Source organism: Filicampus tigris, chromosome 8 (genome assembly GCF_054856515.1).
Source record: "Filicampus tigris isolate MCC_2025a chromosome 8, RoL_Ftig_1.0, whole genome shotgun sequence".
Taxonomy (NCBI): Eukaryota; Metazoa; Chordata; class Actinopteri; order Syngnathiformes; family Syngnathidae; genus Filicampus; species Filicampus tigris.
The window spans coordinates 16910736-16932694 of record NC_141224.1 but is presented as its reverse complement, the minus strand read 5'-3'; the positions used below and the strand labels follow the sequence as shown (position 1 = coordinate 16932694).

At 40.1% G+C, this 21959-nt stretch overlaps 1 protein-coding gene and 1 long non-coding RNA gene across 7 annotated transcripts in view; one reads left to right on the top strand and one right to left on the bottom strand.

Moving 5' to 3' along the window:
- The window catches only part of triob (trio Rho guanine nucleotide exchange factor b), a 107791-nt gene that overhangs the window by 36159 nt on the left and 49673 nt on the right, over positions 1-21959 (bottom strand). For 3 of the 6 annotated variants that reach the window (XM_086037243.1, XM_086037248.1, XM_086037245.1), the window contains exons 9-27: positions 18067-18258; positions 17866-17997; positions 16567-16797; positions 15526-15648; positions 15136-15327; positions 12669-12838; positions 11811-11997; positions 8434-8629; positions 7091-7257; positions 5687-5806; positions 4407-4505; positions 4228-4320; positions 3932-4081; positions 3696-3810; positions 3082-3197; positions 1620-1742; positions 1125-1319; positions 631-746; positions 212-278 (exon numbers count right to left, since the gene is read on the bottom strand). In XM_086037243.1, coding sequence (XP_085893369.1) covers positions 212-278; positions 631-746; positions 1125-1319; positions 1620-1742; positions 3082-3197; positions 3696-3810; positions 3932-4081; positions 4228-4320; positions 4407-4505; positions 5687-5806; positions 7091-7257; positions 8434-8629; positions 11811-11997; positions 12669-12838; positions 15136-15327; positions 15526-15648; positions 16567-16797; positions 17866-17997; positions 18067-18258 — 2784 coding nt within the window. The remainder of the gene's footprint in view (positions 1-211; positions 279-630; positions 747-1124; positions 1320-1619; positions 1743-3081; positions 3198-3695; positions 3811-3931; positions 4082-4227; positions 4321-4406; positions 4506-5686; positions 5807-7090; positions 7258-8433; positions 8630-11810; positions 11998-12668; positions 12839-15135; positions 15328-15525; positions 15649-16566; positions 16798-17865; positions 17998-18066; positions 18259-21959) is intronic. The other 3 variants (XM_086037244.1, XM_086037247.1, XM_086037249.1) reach the window with 1 other exon arrangement.
- Positions 2396-4139, top strand: LOC147143926 (uncharacterized). The gene is made up of 3 exons (XR_015087753.1): positions 2396-2430; positions 3766-3873; positions 3959-4139. It is a non-coding gene; the product is annotated as an uncharacterized LOC147143926 (long non-coding RNA).

The following is a 21959-nucleotide window of genomic DNA, read 5'->3' as shown; positions in this document are numbered from 1 at the left end:
ATCAGAGGAGCTGTTTTGATTGGCAGCGAAACAAGTTGGCTCTTTATGACCACCCAGTCATCAATATGATTGGTTTTCTTTTACCTTAAGATGAAACTACATAAATTGTTGGCACTGTATATGGAAATATTAAATTCTGAATAAAAGAAATCACCGACTGCATCTTTTCAAAGAATTGAAGGTGTCTTTTGGTAATTAATCGGTGACTTACATCCATGCACTCGCGCAGATCTCTGACATAGGCTTTCTCTGTTTGGATCAGCTCAGCCATTATAAATCTAAAAACACACAGACAATGATCTTTATTTTTTGGGGTTGAAATAACTAATAAATCCTATGATTATGTGGTTTTGTTGACATCTGTGGTGAAACCAGCCATATCGTACTGTAAACTCAATTGTTTGGTGGTGACCATATGAAACTATAGCTACCTTTAACACAATTGTAAACACATATTAACAAAATGATATATTTCAAATTTAGAATACTGTTGGAACTACTTAGAATTATGTGACACCAAAGTGAGAACATATTACAGCTCCAAACATAATGAAATACATTTATTTAAAAAAATGTTCTGGTCATTTTGTTTATCATCAGAAGATGATGTCACGGGTATGTGTTACTTACTCTTTCCTTCTTGCGGACTTCCTCTTTTCCTCATTGAGTTCATGAGCAGCATCTCTCAATTTGACCTCTGAACCCGGAGCGCTAGCTGGGATGATGTCCAGTTGTAGCTCTTTACTCTGAAAACAAATAGACAGTTGCTATTATGTCCTGCACAATGGCCATGGTAGCCTTTCACCACTCACTACACCGTCAATATTTGCAGTGCATTTGCCTCCTTTTCGCACCGGCTTATTAAAATATATTTGGAATTGAATTAAATAAGGTTAACTAACACTACATTTTATAAATCTACTGGACCACAAAATGTGTTAATATCACAACATACAAAGACAACAAAATTGTCTCTCCTAAGGAAGGTTAAGGCCTCAATCCCACTTTGGGACCAGATATCCAACATTTCCATGGCCAAAAAAAAAAAACCCATAAAACCTCAACTCAATAACTTTATTTATGAGAATTTTCTTCTGTTGATATCATTATTGGTGAACACTCACTGCCTTGTTGGAGTCGGAGGAAATGCCGAGCGCCGATTCCAGGCAGGTCCTGTATTTGTCCATACGGAGAGAAAAGTCCCTGTAGCGCTTGTCCACTGAGGACACCCATTTCTTTATCTCCAGGGCATGGGCGTGGCCCTTGTCACAAAAACCATCGGCCAGCTGGATCAACAGCTTTACACGCTCTTTGGTTTGCTGTCAATAGCGGCGCATTGAGGGAGGGAAAGGTAGATAACACATGGGGGGAGAAAGAGGGCGAGTTGGGAATCAGTGATTGGCACACAAGCTTGTTCACAACACAATACCGGTGATACCTAAAATGGAAACAATATGCGACACAAAGAATGGGCCTCCCAGTTGAGTATAGAAGTGTGCAAACATAAAGCCTATCAATACAAGCAGAACTTTTGGGAAGAAAAAGCCCCAAAACTCCAACTCATACTCCTCCTGTCCTTTGAACAAAAGTGGTTCTAAAGCAAAGAAACAAATGTACACCTTTGCTGTGATCTGGAAGTCTTCATGCTCTTTCAAAAGTTCCTGTGTGTGGTGAATGCTGGAGCCAGTGGATGTGTGTGTGGACAGGTAAAACTCCCCAGTGTCATGGATCCACTCCAAGGCCTGTGGAAACATACGATCACCGTTTAGTACAGTTACACAAATTGTTCATATTTTTTTGTAAGACTTGTTTTTAGTATGTATTTGAAAGATTGCTCTGCTCTAAATATTAATATACTGTACAAGCAATGGCAGCATTTTGCACATATAGCTCTTGTATTTGACTTGATTAGAATGCGCAAGTGCACCTTATTTAATTAAGTAAATGACACCAACTGCTTCCTCTGACCATGTTGTGGCATGCCTGTAGTGTTAGCCAAACACCACAAGAGAGAGCCTTTGTCTTACACACAAATTCATTTTAACAGTCTGCACAGGCAACCAGGCCGAGATGTTGCCGGCCTATGGCTCAAAGTTATCTGTGAGCGGGCACAGAAGAAGATGATGGATAATTTGACATAACAATGCAAACTTTGGTCATGTTTACATGTTCAATAATGCCTGAGGTGGCCTAAATAAGTGCTTCGTGGAGACACAGCTCTCTGGCTCTTGTCTGTAATAATCTTAGAATGTGAGGTTTCTCAACCATGTAATCAGAGCTTTCTTTTAGACTGTCATTGTGACAAATGTCTGCCAGTTTACACCACTTCCTGGATAAGACACGGAAAAAAACAAACACTGCACTCTAAAAGAAACACAAAACAATGGGGGACGCTGTCGAAAAGGTCGTATTGATCCATTGGTCTAAAAGGTAGAATAATACATTTATATTAATGAATCTTCTTGCCTTATTTTTATTTGTTTATTTATTTAAGATTCTAGCCGTGTTAATGAAAATATAATGACATCCCATTGATGGAGATTTTTGCCTACTTTTGTAATTTCGCACTTCAGCTTTCCATGGCTTAATGTGCTTTTTACATTAAATTGAATTGTACCTTTCGGCTCTCAACATTCGGCCAATTGAAAGCCATGAAAACAACATTTTTAAATTCCTCATCATTTACTTATTTATTTGAGTAGAACGGGTTTCATTCCAAACTCAAACTCTGAAGGTTTTATTTGTGTGCGTGTTTGTTTGTTACCAAATTATGTCATTTAGCAATTTTTGGACAAGAGAACAATTTCATGTAGTGTCCAAAAGGCGTTTCATGGCTTATTGCCCACCAAAGGAGCAGATGAATGCACAATTTCGATTTTAAGAATATACCCTCTGCTGATCATGGGTAATTACATTTTCACTTAAGAAAGAACAATTGAACAATACACTAGAATCAAAATGTAATTATTTTGTAAAGTGGCGAATGACATCACACAATCTCGTTTTCTTTTGTATTACTTAAATGTAAAAAGATCTTAGTGTACTCACACACATTCAGAACACAAATGCACAAAACCACACCTGCTTGGCGCTGCGTTCAAAGACCACATATTGCTGGCACTGATCCAGCCTCCGTTTTCTCATGGTCCAGAAGTGGAGCACCCTGTTCTCTCTCTGCAGCAACTCATTCAAAATGTCTAATGAAAAAACATGACAACAAAACTTTTTAGTTGAACTTTTTTCAGCATCAAGAGCAACAGCGGGATTCAAACTGTTTGGTGGTTAAACAATTCTTAAAAATCAAGTGGCTTTTGCGCTTTTGTTTATTGTCATGATAACCAACCCTTTCGTGGTTGGTTAGTGTAACAATACGCTAAAGAAGAACAAGATGATAATAAATAATAAAACAGATAGTGCTAATAAATTTGCCAACCATTTCTTTGTTAGATATAATTATTAATTTAACAATGGGGAAAGGTTAACTGTCTAACTTCTCTGCACTTACAAATTGACCATTAACTAACTATAGTTATGTAAAAATCTCACTTCAGCGTTCAGTATTACCATCTCCTGTAATGGTTTTGCGTTGTTTGAAAATGAGCATGAAAACATTTGTTCACAGCTTTCAGTGTAGTGATAAAAAAGAGAAAAATTCGATTAAACCATTTCAAGGTTAGGCTTAATCATCCACTTACTTTTAACCTGAGTCTCCGGCGCTTTGACATGGGACAACATTCCAGGCATGTTAACACTGTTCCTGTGCAGGTACTTCAGGAAGACATCAGCATTGCGTCTAGCCAGCGTGCAGGCCTGTAAGTAGCCACAGAGACAAGAGACTGAATCACTGATTGGCAGACACTTCTACTCTTCGTGGTAAATCTGTTAGCAACATACTCTTGTTTGGTGCTATTTCATGACAGAGACTTCTCACCTTGAGAAATGCCTCTTTCTGCTCCAGATGTTTGCTGACCATGGGGGTGACGTGATCTGACTCGCTGTTGGGGCCCAGTTTATCAGCACCACCACACCAGTCCTCTTCTCTCTTGTACTCCTGCTCCAAACTTTCCAGCACACTGCACACCTGAGATATTCAGGCACCACACAAATCCCCGTAAATGTGACTCGGCAGGCTAAGGCTTCCCGTGCCTCTTCACACGGAAAATAGGAATGAAACAAATATGTGTGTGCAGAGTAAGATGGCATCCAGCACACACGTCGCACACTCACCTGTTCAGAGGTCTTATAGAAGGCCACAGAAGCATTAACCAGTTTGAGTCTGTCTTCCATCTTCAGCATTAGCTGTTGCCAGTGGTCTGCCACCTTCACATTAAATGTGCAGAAGTAAGCGTGCTGTCAACTAGCATTTCAAAATGTTCCTCGATCAAAAAGTGAGAGTGAGGGAAAACCTTCTCTGCACAGTCTCGGATCATGTCCATGTCGTAGTGGTTTGCCTGAAGTAGACCCTCTGCCTTCTGCTGCACTTGAAGTGCACTCTGATGGGTTTTCTACATGAAGGATGAGAACAACATGATTTGTGTCGTGGCACACGATTACCACCTAAAAAAAATACTTTGCTCTTCAAGGAACACCATCTTGGCCAACATTACAAAAACAACATAGAGGTTATATTCATAAAAAGTATATTTAACATTATTGTTAGCAACGGCAGCATTATGCAAGGTTTGAATATTAACATTGTGCTTAAAAGGAAGTCAACCCAAACATTTTTTTTTTTTTCAAGAATATGTTCGATGCAAGCCCACTAGTTGAAACAAGGCATTATGATGAATATTGTGCTTGTGAAATAAGAGTTAAGCAGCAAAATCCACCCGTTTTTTAGCCACCTCAGGGGGCGGCCATTTTGTCACTTCTGTCGACTGAAAATGACATCAAAACTGCTCAGGGCTCAGGTAAGGACCAATCACTACTGACCAGTTTTCTGAAGCTGAGCCCGTGATTGGTCGTTAGATGAGCCCTGAGCAGTTGTGATGTCATTTTCAGTCGACAGAAGAGGCAAAATGGCCGCCCCCTGTGGTGGCTAAAAGGGGGTGGATTTTGCTGCTTCACTCATAGTCCACAAACGCAATATTAATCAGAATGCTCAGAAGTTTTCAACTTGTGGGCCTGCTGGGAAAAATATTCTTGAAAAAAATGTATTTGGGTTGATTTCCATCTTTAAGCAGTGATTCAATTAAAATGTATTGCACATAAAAGTTGAGTAAAATTGACATTGATTAATGAGACACAGCGTGAGAAAGGACCAAAGTGAGTTGAACAGAGGGAACAAAGAAACTTGCTGACATATTATTCATTCATCATTCCATTTCTTGTGACGACCTGTGAGAAGGAGTTGACATGTCGAGAGACATGGCTCTTGGAGAGGCAAAAAGTGAAAGGTAGCAACAAAGATTCTGAAGTGGACCTGCACGAACTCGGGCAATATGGAATCGACTCGTCGAGAGAAACCTTGATTTGCAAAATGCTGTACCACCAAATTATGTCAATAAAGTGTGAGAGAAAGGCTAGATGATACAATGGGAGTAGAATATGCATTGAGGAAATATAATGTGAAATACAGTGTTGGTGACAGCGATAAATTATTACCCCGCACTCTAGCGGATGGACATGTTGCTTCACATTCCTCTCAGCCAGAAAATCTCTCCACTGTATTCGGTTTTGATTTTACCTCAATCGCGTGCTGAAACTGTTCGTGTTCCTTCTGCAACTGCTCAGCCTCTTGTAACGAACTGGCCGTGATCAGCCCGGCATTCAACATGGACTCGCCATTGCGGATCCAACCCAGCACCTAAATGACAAGACGACACGTGGCTCAAATTGCAGTGCGCTATAATGTGCATTATATGAGGTGTGACAATAACGAAACCAGGTTATGGCGGCTGTGCTCATGACATACCGTTTGGCTAACTGCTTATGTCAGAGCACAACATCTTGCCACTATTCACTATAATATGGTTTCTTTTCTTCCACTCTGTGCTTCTTTCTCAGTCACAAACTGCTGTCACGTTTTACTATGCCCTCACTCTGCTTCTCACCCAACGGAAGGTGGCAGAAACATAGAGCAAAGAATCAATTTGAAATTTCTGGTTAAGTTGGGGAAGAACACAACCATGTGTCATAAACAGCGCCGCGATCATCACAGACTTGTTTCTTTGTTGCCACACCTCTCATGTATTGGCTCTCATCATATTGAACAAGTGTACCTAATGATGGGGCCTTTATTCACAGTTTTTTTTTTTTTTCAAACAAAGTCGTCCGCTTTACCATGTACCTAATTCCTAACACTGTTTCGACCAGCACTTTCTCTTTGACTGACTCAGCATGCACACCTGCAGTGTGGACGAAGCTCACAAGCTTGTCTGGAAAAACAATGATGTAACGCAGTTAAGACGCCTGTTTTCTGCTACTTTATCACGCTGGTGTTTCCATTGCAGTTTCTTTGTCCTGCGGCAGGACATGTATGAGGGTTAGCTGCTGAATATTCGACTTATGTACGCACACATGCTGCTAGTGCAGATTGTCACATTTGAGTAATTCATCATACCACAGTAAAATAACCCAATTGTAAAACAGGTGGGAAATACACAATATATTCCCCCCCCCCCCGCAAAATCTACAGATAATGGCTCTGAATGTGAATAAGGAAGAGGACAAAACATTGGGTGCGGTTGCAATCTGTGGGAAGGGATACAATTAAGTAGATTGTTTCAATATTTTAGACCACTGAGTGCTCAACATCCAGCCATGCAGTACTCAATCGCTATTACTTATTTCCACTGCCTTTACATCAGAAACAAAAAGAGAGTGAGACAGAGAGAGAGAGCGAGAGAGCGAGAAAGAGAGAGAGAGCATTGACGTGAGGTGAGTCATCAGTCGATGTCGTGTAGAGACAGAGCCATTTTAGCATGCTGCTGTGATATCATAGTAAGCTGAGGCCTGACATGCTAGTCAAATATTGTCAACTCTATTTCCACCACCTTTTTATTTCAATTCAATTAATAAGACAACATGCTGGAAAATCTGGATTATTCCCTCTGTGCCTAACAGTTTGTCGTTATCTTCAGGCATGTACCTGTTTGACCTCAGCCTGAAGGTGTCTCAACTGGACACACTGCTCCAAATGCCTCCGGTGCTGCTCGGCTGCCAGGTCCAACTCCTGCTGCTTCTCGTGGAGAAACTCCAAGAGATCCTGAACACGCGTGGCCATGTCGACATCTCGGTCACACAAAAGCTCCACGCCTGCACAACAGACAAATGCACACGCACACACACACACATGTTCATAGAATGTCGCTAAACTAGCAATACTAATTCACATTTGATTATCTCAGAATCTGCATTTAACCATTCAAAGAAGTCACCACAGCTGGCATTATAATACAGAAGCCTGTCAAAAATGAGACAGAGATTTTATTCCTAAAAAGTATTTATTTGTAAGCCACTGTAATATTATGCACAGTTTGAACATTAACACTGCACCGAAACATAGGAAAATGAAAAAAAAAAGTACAATACTTAAATAATGATTAATTCAATTCAAATGTATTTCACATGAAGGATAAATAAAACTAAATGAAATAAATGATGGAAAAAAGTAGCTCTAAAAGATTAAATGAAAATGTATTGGGCTTAATATATTATACTTTAAAGTTAGAACTATGGCCGCTCGATTATGAAAAAAATATGAATGACAATTATAAGTGAAATCACGATTATTCAAACGATCATTTATTTTTTGGTACAAAACAAGAAAATGTTTAAATGTTAAAAACATATACCGGTAAACACAAATACATTTCTTTGAAACACTATAATTATGTAAGTTCCAAACAAAATTTCTAAAATTAGTTATTACAAAATAAAAGGTGCGGATGTATAAATTCAAGTAGGATTTCCCTGTGTGTAAACAAACATAGTGCGTTGGATATAAATGCATATTAATAGTCATTTTTTACGATTATGCCAATTTTGTAATCGTGGAGTGCAATAATCGTAATTGTAATTGAATTTCCATCAATTGCACAGGCTTAGTTTAAACCAGCTGAATTTGGCTTAAAAATGTACTGCACTGGATTTATTTTTCAAGCCACATAACATACAACATCATGTACAGTTGGAACATTTAGTTCAGTAACTCTTGTGTACCACTAGAGTGAATCCGCATATCACCAGTTGTGCACGTATTACACTTATCACAAATATAGGACTCCTCTAGAAGGCACTCCTGGTTTAAAGATGCTGTGGAAATTTAATAAAACTCCATTGTACTAGCCTTTACCTTCAAACCAATAGCACCATCTGGAGGAGTAGAAAATATCACAAGTGCTTCATGAAGCTTCATTTTCCCATCACTGGAGTTAGCTGCCTTGGTGACGGGCACTTCGGATGCTTTGCTTTTTTATATCCTTCACTCACCTGATGCTTGGACCTCGGTGACGTACTGGAGCAGCTCCTGGCCTTGATGGATAACGTCAAAGGTGAGGTTGTTCATGGTGAGTGCCTTGTCTGCGTGATGCTGAAGCCTCTGCTCAGCCAGCGTCAGGTCCTCGGTGTCAAAGTCACTCATCTGCTGTGTCAGTTCCTCGTTCCATGACTCCAGGTCAGAGATGATCTAAGGTGGGAAAAGGAAAGCAAATAAAGGCTGTGCAAAGCAGCTCTTCATCAGGCTGGGAACCGAAGTAGAATAATCTTTTTAAAAACCTAATATTGAAGCAGAGAGAAATAATGATAATGAAACATATTTAAAAAAAAGAAATACAATACTGCTATGGCATTACAACTAAATCATAATATGTTTGAATCACAAAAGTTAACATCTTTCGTAATGCACAGTAATAATTGTATAGACCGATCAATTGCTGCCTTATAAACGGCTTGAATAAGGCTACATGTCTGGACACGTTAAATTCAGAGACAAAAGCTTCCCATTACAAAATATTTTAACAAGCACCAACTTTAAATAGTCTCTCTATTGCATGCACACACACACACACACACGCGCACACACAGCTATCCCAATCGCAACAGTGCTCCTGTTTTGAAGAACAACATTGAACCTAACTCCAGACAGCCATTGTAACCCCATAAAGTAGAACATCTGCCGTAATGAGGGATAGCGTCTCACTCTGATTTACGGCCTGTAAAGCCGATGTACTGAGATGTTAGTGCTTGTCCTGAACAACCACCACGCTGACTCATGGCACAATGGACACCTTGGCCGCAAGCAGATGCATGTTTTAATTGGGCTCTGGTCCAACTAAGTCAAAACGTTTGCTCGTCAGTTTGTACACTTTCATAGGTTAGGTAACTCTGAACCACAGTAAAACTTGATCAGTGTGTGTAAATGAATGGAAGATGCTTTTGCAGCTGTCCTGACTCTGAGATCATTCAGACATGGATATCTTAAGACCTCTACCACTGCTGAAAAACTGATTTTGCAGTTATTGTGTTAGAGCAGTTGAATATGAGGCACATTTAAACGCCCTCTAATTTACAGACAAGAGCTGATAATAAACTGCAAGCAAAACGGTAATTAAAAAAAAAATTGTACTGTACTGTTCTTGTGTGCTCTAGTTACTATATTTTTAGCCTAATAATACACGAAGCACAAAGTATAAATACCAGTAATGTACATGCCTTTTTTTGGGCACCCACAGATTTGCATATCGTCGCTGTCCTGTGAAAAACACTTATGTCCATTTTCATCTTTCTTATTTTTACGTGAATGGTGTTTCCACCTTTTAAAAAATCCAAAATTGGACATACATGTTTTTCCACAGGACAGCGATGATATAAAGTAATTAAAAAAAAAAAATCCAATATTTTTTTGTTTACTATTTTTTGTGTTTAATTTTTTTCACCCAGTTTCTCAGTAATTCATGAAATTTTGGGGGTTGAAAAATCATCTATTTTTGTTTTTTCCCCAATGCATTTCAATGGTCGTCAACATTCATGGATTGTCGCTATCCGTGGGCTGGCCCGGTTCCTTATCCCCCGCAAATAGCGGGGGTTCACTGTACTTTGAACCAAAACTCATGAATCAGTTATGTTTTTGAGTTTTGTTTTTCTGTTTATGTGTACAGCAAAAGCAACTGTGCTGGTAAAACTAATGAATTTAAATATTATAATCCCTTTTTCCAAACTATAAATAGACTCCAACAAAGTTGTGTCTTTGGCATTGCTGCAGGCTTTTAAGCATCAATTTATTTGGGACATGAGCTGGACTCTGAGTACAAAACCCAAAACCCATAACATTACAACCGAGGAGAAACTTACCAAACAATCATCTGCAATCTTCCTCCCTCTCCGCATACAGTTGAGTAAAACACCCTCAGCGGGTAAAAAGATCATCTTTGCTCTCAGTGCTATAAAGTCTAATCGAGAGAGGAGATAAACGTCCTTAGCCTCTTTTTTTTCCACTGCAACGTGAGGGAATCATCTAAGGAGAAACCTCCATGAGGTAACGCATGTCTCACCTCACCTCAGGCACACCCCCATTTGACGCAGGAGGGAGTGTCCTTGTGTGTTTGCGGGGTGGGGTTGAAAACTAAATACCTCCCACACCCATCACCGTGCCCTGGATCTTTGCTAGATTAATCCCTTGTGTGATTTTGGATTGAGTGATTTGCAGCGTTGCCTCCATCCTATGAGCTGAGATTTATCTCATCTTGTGGTCTTAACAAAAAGGTCAATCGATATTTTGGTTTTCCTCTTGGACTTTGCGTTGAGTCCCCCATTGTTAAGAAACACACGGCATTCTGATTAATGCTGTGTTTGTGGAATATGAGTGGAATATCTCTGGGGGCGGCCATTTTGCCACTTCTGTCGATTCAAAATGACATCACAACTGCTCAGGGCTCAAGTAATGACCAATCACGGCTCAGCATCAGAAAACAGGTCAGTAGTGAATGGTCGTTACCTGAGCCCTGAGCAGTTGTGATGTCATTTTCAGTCGACAGAAGTGACAAAATGGCCGTCCCCAGAAATGGCTAAAAACGGGTGGATTAACTAACTCTTATTCCACAAACGCAATATTTATCAGGATGCCTTGTTTCAACTAGTAGGCTTGAATAGAACATATTCTTGAAAAAAATATATGTTTTGGTTGACTTCCCTTTAAGTCAGCCAATCATCTGTTTTATCAATTAGTCTGAGTCTATTTATAGTCTCCCACTTTGTGCTGAGTCCTTGTCAGAGAGTTTTGCTGTTCATTAAATCCTAGATATGTTGCTTGTCATTGTGCTATTAGGTCTTCACGCCTCATCATCTTGCCTAACTTCCAACGTGACACATATAAAAGATACATTCAAAATGTTTTCCAACCATCTAAACCTAACAGCTTGCAAATGTACCAGTATCATGAGGCGTCACTTTCAAGGCAGAATCTCACATTTGAAGCGTATCCTCAATGTGCAGTGAGTGTCAGGGATGCAACATTTTCAGGAATTCGTCACGCTAGTGGTTTCAGTTATTCATGTACAGTACGTACAGTAATGTAAATGTTTAACTTTTTTGTGTGAGTTCTAATTACATTTTGTGAGTAAAAGGCGACATTAAAAGCTCAGTTATCCCCCAAACAGCTAAATAATGGCCTCTCACAGCAGGATGTTGAATATTTAGCTGCATGGTAAAATAACAAAGGGAAATTAAAACAGTGGGATTTGGATATTTTAAGGAGTGCATAATTCTAATAGTATTTTTTCGTTTCATCCATTTATTTGGTTTTTCTTGTGTTCATTAGAGCGGCTAAGGGTGAAGTGAAATAACTCAAATGTCATCATAGGGCTCCTCACATCTATGGCATCCCTCTCAAAGATGCGAAGCTGGAGAAAGAGTTCCAGTTTGATCTTCCTCTCTTGGAAAAGCTCCTCCATCTGGCCCTGGGCCTCATCCAGCTGTTGCAGCACGCTCTCGATGTGCGCCATGGAGCTGTTGTGGGGCGTCTTGTTGCTTGAGATGGCAGAGTCTCTGTGAACACAACTGCAGTGAAGACAAGAACTTCGGATGTGGCCAAGTATTGTTATTACAACTCACTGTTGGAATATTGTTATTGTAATATTGTTCAATAAGAGCAGAAATGAACACAACTAGCACAATATTTAGTATTTATAAGGATATTCATGTTTAGTTTTGAGGTTCAGATGGATCAGTTTAATATTTTTACAGTGCACAGTAAACTCGTGAAGAGTGGGCCAAAATCTCTTCAGGCAGGTGACTGGTCGTTGTTTGAGCTCTGAGCAGTTGCGATGTCATTTTCAGTCGACAGAAGTGACAAAATGCCCACCCCCTGAGATGGCTAAAAAAAGGGGCGGATTTTGCTGCTTAACTCAGATTTCACAAAAGCAATATTAATCCGAATGCCGTGTTTCAACTAGTGGCCCTGTTGGGAAAAAAAATGTGTTTGGGTTGATTTCCCCTAAAAAGAGAAAAAAAAAAATATGGTGACCAAAATTTTATTTAATACTGCAGTGACTTTCAATCAAAAGTTTATCCTGCTAACATAAAGATAGACTATTTTAGACAACTTTTTTTATTCGATAACGCTGATTCGCGGTGATTGTGAAATCAAGTGCCCCTCAAAAATAAAATTCATTTGCAAGAAGAAAATACATGATATTGATATTATAGTGTCTTATGAGAGTGATGCTGACCTGAGCTGTTGTATGAGGTCTTCACCTTCCTTGATGACATTGACAGTCGCTTGCAGGGTGGTCTGCTGTTGCTGACCAAAACGTTTGATCAAATCCTGCACCGCCTCCACGGACTCTGCGTATACATCATCCAGCAGTTCCTTCTGAAGCTCTTCCAACCATGTCCACAGCTAACAAGAAAGTCAAGCCAGTTAAAATGCATCGCCATCAACACACAAGGAGATGGCTTTGCAAAATCAAGTGTGAATAAAACCAGAACCAGATTGTACAATATGTACACAATACACCGTTTATATTGTGGGAGTGTCAGTATAAACATGCTGGAGGGGGGAACACATGTACAAAGGGACAGAAGCTGCCAAATGTACACACAGAAGATAGAAGAGGAGGATCTAAATCCCACCAGTTCTGCTTCACTCTGGTGTTTTGTCAGTGGTCATCTTTGTAACAGATTAGCCATCTGGGTGATTTGGCTGGGCACATTAAAGCTCTGGCAAAGACATCCTGGCCGGCACCCGCTGCTCGTCTAACACCCACAATGCCTTCTCAAAATCTCGTCAACCTTTGCTGCCACCCCCTGAGGAACATGCTGCATATATTACTTGGCATTTGGACACACATTCTTGTGGGCAACTAAATACACCCACTGGTCTCAATACCGATTACATTTTCATAATCTAATGGGAACCAATATAGGAGATAGAACAAATAGAAAAACTCCCCTTATTAAAACAAGATTAGTATTTTTTTGATTGATATTTGCTGTCAATCTGCATCACACTGAGAGCTGTTAAGAATATTTTGCACCTACTATAAAGCTAAATGTAAAGGAAATATGACAACTTCTCAGTACCTAGTACTATAGACTAGGGCTGCCACAAACTATTATTTTGCTAGTTGACTAATCATCAGTTGTAGTTGCAATTAGTCAACTATTATGTAAATCGCATATTGCAGCAGTAAACAGCTGCTTTTAGATAACTAATTTTAGCAGCTGCTATTGACTAAAACCATGAGTTACATTAATACAGTCTATCTCTGATAGAGTCAGAAATGTAAGTATAAGTATCTGTTTTACTTTCTCCATTTGCAGAATAACACACTACACTTTTTCAACAATATTTGGAACATTCAGTCACTTTATTTTCCTAATTGCAAGTCCCTCGAGGGGAAATTCAACTCACACGCCGATGTGTACTTTGAGTCACCTGGGATAGGCTGCGGGTCACAAATGACAATAATGATGACAAACGGTACAGAAAACGAATGGCTGGATGTGTTTTTTTCTGTCATAAATTGTTATGTGCGCTTGATTCCAACTGTATTTGTTTGCATTTACTGAACAGCATCCAACATCTGCGAGCTAGTTGGAAATTGGAATCATTCACCTATGCACACCAACAGACATTTGCACGTAGCCACACACATGCACAAACACTCCGACCTGCACTGGTGTGAGCTGACAGATGGGATGAAGGTGATTAGTCCATATGGACATTAAAGACTAGCTTCATTAATAACACTGTGATTTTGTCTGTCTTCATAGGTTTATGTAAACAGCGTCTAGTGTTAACACATGCAGAGCAGGGTGCTTTGTCAGTGTGAAAAGGTTAATTTGGGCACTTAAATGTGTGATACACATCATTATAACAACCACTGGAGGAGGCAGCCTGAATCAGAAAAGGAACTTTCCTCCTGAAAGCTTGACTACTAACTAGCAAATAAAATTACAGCACAAATTTAGAGCATGCTTACAATAACAGTAAAAATAGATGCTAGACATATTCTTGGACCTAGATAAGGAAAAAATACCATACTACCACAGTTTTTTGTTGTTTTTTTTTTTTTTTACGAGAAAACACTGATTTGCAATTACTGTGTGCTAAAAAATGAACTTGTGTGATTATTACACCATATAGCATCCCAGCAATTCTAAATACAGAGGTCTGACTTCTGATAGCATGGTTGGAGATGGATGGAGAGTCATATGATCGATATTTTCATCGTTATTGCTTTTCTGTCCATGAATGTACGTTTGAAACCATGCACAGTATACAAAATATTAGCCTACGCCGAAGAGCCCCACATTTCGTTCTTGATTGGGCTTGAATCCAGTGAGAAATGGCAATGCTATTAGACTGTTTAGCGTTTAACACTTGACGGGGGGCAGCACCGCGAGCTTAGTGGGTCGTACGTATGCCTCACATTTCTGAGGTTCTGGGTTTGACTCTTGTACTTTGGCTTCCTCCGACATTTCAAAACATGTTAGGTTAACCGAAGACTCTGATTATACCTCGGTGTTGAATGTGAATGTTTGTTGGCAATCAGTCAGGGGAAACCCCACCTCACGCACAGTCAGCTGGGATAGACTCCAGCTGACCCGTGACACACATGAGGAAATGGATGATTGGCCATGAACGGGTTTAAATTAGGTGCTGTGAGAAGAAAAAGTGAGAACAGGACACACCTCTTTGACGTGCGTGTGGAAGGAAACCGACATATCCAGCAGAACTTTGCGTTGTTCGACACGTCGCACAAAGTCCTGGATGCGATCTTCAAGCTGGTGGGCAGCCTGGTAAATTTCCTCTGGGTCACATTCTCCGGTCTGAGCCAACTGCTCTGCTGCCTCGAGCAGTTTGTCAGCATTAGTGTAGGTGTTCTGTAACATGAAAATTGTGGACAATCACCCATGCACTTGACTGTCTGGAAAAACTTAAAAAGAAATGATATTCATCGCAGCGTTTCTGACAAGGTGTTACTCTAACAATAGTTTCATTTGAATAGAAAGATATAGAGATACATAAATATACAGAGAGAAAAATAAATGGATATTTTAACTTGGACTTGTCAAGCTCACCTGCGCAACCTCTTCAAAGTCCTCATGTCTCTTCTGCAGTGCTCGTGCTCTGTGCAAAGACTTGCCGACGCCAGTGTGCTTACTGAGGAAAGCCTCACCATGGTTTTCTATCCAGTCTAGCACCTTGAAACACACACAGTGGACATACATTTCATTTGAATCTGCAAAACGGATTCTAAAAACTATGTATTAATAATGCAGTACAGTTTTAAATCCAGTAGGTGGTGCAACTGACTGTAACGTAGCTGCAAGCCATTAAATTACAAGGATTTACGTCATCAACTGTATGCCCTGTGCTTGCTCCTGCTTCCTTTTCTTTTCCTTCTTATGCATTAATCCCTGTTGAAATGAGTATGCTTTTCTTTAAAGAAACATACAGCAATGTGACATCAACGTTTCCACATCAAATTCACATGTGCGTTTACCAACTTTAAAGATGATAGAACACATTGCTACACATGGGCTGATGTGCACACGAGCTGATGATAGGAAGTGTCATGCTTATTTTAAAGTCTCGGGCAATGTTTTCATAATAGACATTTCACAATGCCCTCCGCACACTATGAGGCAGCAAACGGCATCGCCATGGAAACCACTACCAAGAGCGATGGGTGATGAGAGGCAGGAAAGAGACGTGGCAGAATAGAAGCAGGCAGGATAGAAGACGTGCAATCCAGATTCATTGAGATGCTGCATGAAAGCGATTGAGGATGAGAGTGTGAGGGGGTAGCGAGCCGCAGAAGAGTTCATGCCCGAAGGGTAGAAAAGAGAGAAGGTGCCGTACACCAACTCAGTAGTTTTGATCTAAGAGCTTCGCCATTGAGACTGTCTCATGGCGATTCGCTCAGTAGCCGGATAATTCCTCTTTAAAAACCCAGGCGGAAGCACATAAGTCTTTGGAGGAGCTTGATGCTGATTATTTGATGTCTTCCACATCATGCACTCTGCACTCCGGTGTTGAAATGCTCACCGTTACCAGTAATACAGCAACTCATCAATTATAAATTGCTGCGTTTCCATAATAATGTGAGTGTTGCTTACTTGCTGTACGTCCTGCTGGAAAACACACAGCTGCAAACGTTGGTGAAGGCGAACTTTGCGATGCTGCCAAATGTTCTCCAGCTGCCTCTGATGATGGAGCACCTCATGGATAATGTCCAGGACGTGGTGGACCGCCTTGGAGTAGTTCGCTGATGCCATCAAGGAATCTGTGCTCCCTGGGGTCAAAGGTCGCTGTAGTTTGTCCAAGAGAGACTTCCCATCTTGGCTCACCTGGTAAAGTTGACATTTATTTTGAGATTGGTTTGTTTGAGACTACTATAGCAACCAAAAACAACCATCCACAATAAGATACTTGTGATTTAGACTTTATCAGTATTTAACAATTGTATGATTGTGACAGTATGTAGCTGGTTGTTGTATTCGCTGCTGTAGAACTGAAATGAGAGATTTTCCCTTTGATTTTTATCACACTCCATGTAATTTTCTCATGTAACTAATGAGTGAGCATTGTTTATAATACAACAATAATTAACATACTATCATACTGTTGTCTCTGCTATTGATTAACTATGATTATTTCAGCCAGCCACACATTATTATAGTTGAGTTTGATTTCAGTTAGGATGGACGACTAGAAAGCATCAGGCGGTAAAGGCTTAATCTGAAACTGATGGATCGAGAGGTTAGGTTAGATTAGGTTCACACCGCCGGTCTTAATGCTCAATTCAGATTTTTTTTTTTTAAATCCATTTTTTTAACAATTCGATTTTTTGTGTAAGCGTTCATATTGCATTGCAAATGCGACCTCGGTTTGTCAGGTGCGTGAACATATGCGTCGCCAAAGTGACCCGTATGCACAGAAGAGATGACGTTACTCACGACGTAGTGTTTACGGAAGTAAATGTGGTGCAGCAAGTCGGGGCATTGCAGTGGAGTGATTTGGTAGGAGGTAGAAATACAGCATTTGGGGGAAATAATGAGGCGAGGCTTTTCAATCTCATTTCATGGAGACGTCACTAAAGATGACATCACGTCATAACCGTGCGTAAAAAATGAATCGATCTGAACCGTGGCTGAATTACTACTATCACCATAAATGTCCACTTTATGCTTCATGTTTGAAGTGGGATTAAATTAAAGTAAAATATAAAGTCATTACACTCAAAACAACTTTGCAGATTCGACCTCCGCGCTGCCAGCACTTTCCCTGCGCATTTTGGGCTCCGGATGACGTCAATGTCGGATATATGCTAGCCTTAGTGCCAATTGTAGCCTACATAGTATGTCTGTTTGCAATTTATGAGCTAAGTCAGGTGGGACTGAATATTGTGTACTCACCTCAGAGTACGCAGTGGTAATGTGCTCATATAGGCCCTGATGGCGGTGGATTGTGTCTTCCAAGTCCTGGAGTTCCGAAGGCAATTCTCCTTCACCACATGCCTTGCACCATGGCTCCACTTTACTCATGTACTGAGAAGACAACAAACACACTTTTTACTGGGTGTACGTGTGTGTGCGTGTCTGGGCGCATGTGTATACCTGGTCAGCTTTCTGGTGGAAGCTGGCAGACATCTCCAGTAGGGTGCTACGTTCGTCCAGTGCTGCAGCAAAGGCCTTCCACTCCTGCTCCAACTGGCCTGAAATCTGCTGGATCTGCTGGGAGGCGTAGTGGCCTGATTCCAGGAGCCGGTTCCCTACTGACATAATCCGATTGATGTTCACATACACATTCTGTGAACATGGAGAGACAGAAAATACATAACAAAGCAAACCTTGAGATGACTTTCATTTTTCAAATTGATGGGAATCATTATGTAGTAAAATTCTTTTTGATGGTATTCTTATTCGGAATCAATGACCTCTCACGATGGAAAGCAGATGGCGCAACATAGAGTGCTACTGCTGTTTGATTAAAACCCTGCACAATCAAGACCATGTAAGTAAAATACAAACAACAGCTGCTATCAGCACAAACTGAGTCCTGTCACGTTTGTTTATCTGGTCCAGTTGAACCATGCCTACCAGCTCAAGTGCTGTTGTGCTTCTGATAAACAATGTATATTTTGGCGTACTGTTAGTTTTTTTTTTTTTTTTTTTAGGTAAAATTGGAATACTTTACAGAACTTTCCAAATAAAACGTCAAATTTGTCAAGCATCGTGCAGCTGTGAATGCTACATTTCTAATTTCTATGTCTAAAGTATTTTATGAAATATACAAACTACTATAAAATAAACAAGAAGGAAAAAGACTTTTATACACGTTAATGCAAATGTGTTATTATAGTCCTTAATTATCACTTAACATTTGAAATGCATGCTTGACATTCAAGCATTTTCAAGAAAGTCATGCATCCAAGGGATGTGGAAGCCCTAAAGTATGTGGCATTTATTTTGCAAGCCACAATTGTAATCTCACAGCGCAAGCAATACAAGACGGAGTAAAAGTCACTACTTTTCCACGCACGTTTGCACACATAACATTTGTGGACATTTTAAAGTAATTCACATGGGAGACATACCCCCATGTGAGTAATAAGGAAAAAAAAAAAAGATTTGCCCCACAAACGTCTTTTCTTTTTTTAAGAGCTGGGCTTCAAGCTGTTGTGTGTAGATAGGCACAGATCAGCGAACACTAATTAACACACTGCTAACAGTCTGTTATTCTATTCAATTACTGCTCCCGGCGCCTATTAGGCTTCTTACTTTTCTTGTCTTGATCACAATGGGAGGGGAAGATTAACTAAATATTAACAACAGCCCCAAAAGAGACACAGGGTGGTTTCTGCATTCTGAATGATGAGATTTCATCAAAACTATAAAGCCATTCGGGATCAGTGATGTGCTCTGTTCTTAACCGAAAGGCATTGGAATTGATTTTCTGATATTAGGACAAAATGCGATGTTATGCATGACAGATTTACAGCCAAGACGAGTCTAGACACTGGCTATCAGCAGTGCTGCACTCAGCCTGATGTTGTGAAGCAGCCGTGTGCTTAAAGCTTAAGCTCACATGAGCACTTGAGGAGTCCAACAGTCCTCAAACGCACAGCAGACGGTAAAGAGCACAAAAGAACAGCAGTGCATAGAGGAACTTTAATCCTATTATACAATTTTACAAATCAAACATCCCAGGAGAAGCGATTTTTATGAATGGCTTGAAGGTATAATACTGCAGGGAATTTGGGATTCTCAGTGAGGAAAACAAGGGACAGGCATTGGACACAAGCATATACTGTCGACATAAAGAGAGGAACAGGGGCATAGAGTTACCAAGTTGCAACCAATGCACCTGAAGGCCTTTTGAACCATCTGTAAGACATTATGAATGAGATTAAATAACAGAGGCTGAACAACTAGAAAGCAGCCGGCGGTAAAGGCTTAATCTGAAACTGATGGATCGAAAGAAGGGTGGGCTTGGGAGAGGGAGCCGGTATTACTAATTTAAACCTGCTGAGGGCAGGGGTCAAGTCAAAGCGGGAAATGCAGGAAGGTAAAAACAACGGGGCATTCAGAAAGCAAAATTGCTTGCTTTGTAATTGAACTACAGAACTGGACACACAGGGCAAAACATTCACGTGAACAGATACCATAGATAGTTTATTAACATTATGAGGCAAACTTATGATGTAATTAGGAATGGGGCGATCCAAAAGGGGATTTTGTGGAACATGTCCTCATGAGAATTTAGTTGTTTTTTTTGTTGGTTTTGCTAATGCACTGCAATTGATAAAAACATTTAAAAAAAAGATAATTTTTACATACTGTATACAATACTCATCATATCACTTCCACCGTGTTTGTGGAGTCTTTTTTTACGCATGTCCAAGGAAAAGCATGGAGCTGAAGAATTGTCCAGTTGGAAAATAATATAGTCCTTATTTTCACAAGAAAAATATGTTTGTGTTGACTTCCCCTTCAAACATTCAATTCATTAACATAAATCTTTTGTAGCTATAAGAGATAGATTTATCTCATAAAATCTATTTCAGTTACACAACATTGTCAAAGTCTTCCTCCATAGCGTTAAAGGGGTCAAGTCAAGTCAACCCAAACATATTTTTTTCAAGAAAATGTTCTATGTAGGCCCACTAGTTGAAACAAGGCATTCTGATTAATATTGCATTTGTGGAATATGAGTTAAGCGGCAAAATCTAGCCATCTAATGGGGGCAGCCATTGTGTCACTTCTGTCGACTGAAAATGACATCGCAGTTGCTCAGGGCTCAGATAAAGACCAATCATGCTCAGATTCAGAAAACAAATGAGCCGTGATTGGTCATTACGTGAGCCCTGACCAACCGTGATGTAATTTCAGTTGACCGAAGTGACAAAATGTCCACCCCCTGAGATGGCTAGATTTTGCTGCTTAACTCATATTCCACAAACGCAATATTTATCAGAATGCTTTTTTTTTTCAACTATTGGGCTTGCATAGAACATTATGTTGAAAAATATGTTTGTGTTGACTTCCCCTTCAAACATTCAATTCATTAACAATTTCTACCGCTGTGTGTTTTGCTTCCCCACGGTTTGTCTAATAATGTGCCAGAGGCAACGTTTATAACTGTTTTTAGTTGAACTGAAATGTGCGAAATTCGAAAGATATTTGCTGCATATCTGTTCGGCTCATTGACAAATCATTAGTGTGCCATAAAAGACACATGCTAAGTGTTAACGGTAAAACATCAGTAATTTCATTATTGTTTTACTTTAGTTCCAGCATGAAAAAAAACCCCACTTGCTCACACATTGTTCTTTCACCCGCTGTTTCCATTCAGTCATGGAGGCAACAGGAAAGGGAAACGAGGCTTCCTGTGGAAGAATGGGTGGTCACTTTGAACGAGCCTGTGTGTGTGTGTGTTTTGTTCTTATATGAACACGTTCATAGTGCAAGCCCATCTGTCTTTTGTACTCCTGTTGCCTCAGGAGCGATTGGCGCATTCTGACCCATAGTGTTAACACAACTGGCTTTGGGCAGTTTTGCTGGACAGGGCTCAAGCTGACATCGCTCACTGGCTTTGGTACCTACCGCCAGTCATAGTTGAGCAGGAGGGTTTCCGCGGTGTTGCTTGCCCCTGGGCCATTAGCAATAGCCTTCAATCAATCCAGTGGTTAGATTATCAAGTCACAAATTTCGGTTTAGCCGCACATTTAAAATGTGATTCGATACAAGCGTGGTTTCAAAAGTACTACCTCTCAAAAGGACTGCAAATGCACTGTTATAGAGCAGCATAATGTACCCCAACGCAAATCAGCTTGACTGCCGAATTCATTAGAACAGGCAAGTGAGTGACTGTACAATTAAGAGTGGAGATGCTCTGCCTAGTGATGAATTGTTAATAGATTATATTTTAAGCAACCTTTCAACACTTCAGATTTGAAGGAGATACACATTTTAGAATGAAAAAAATTAACATCTTGAGTGACTTGTGC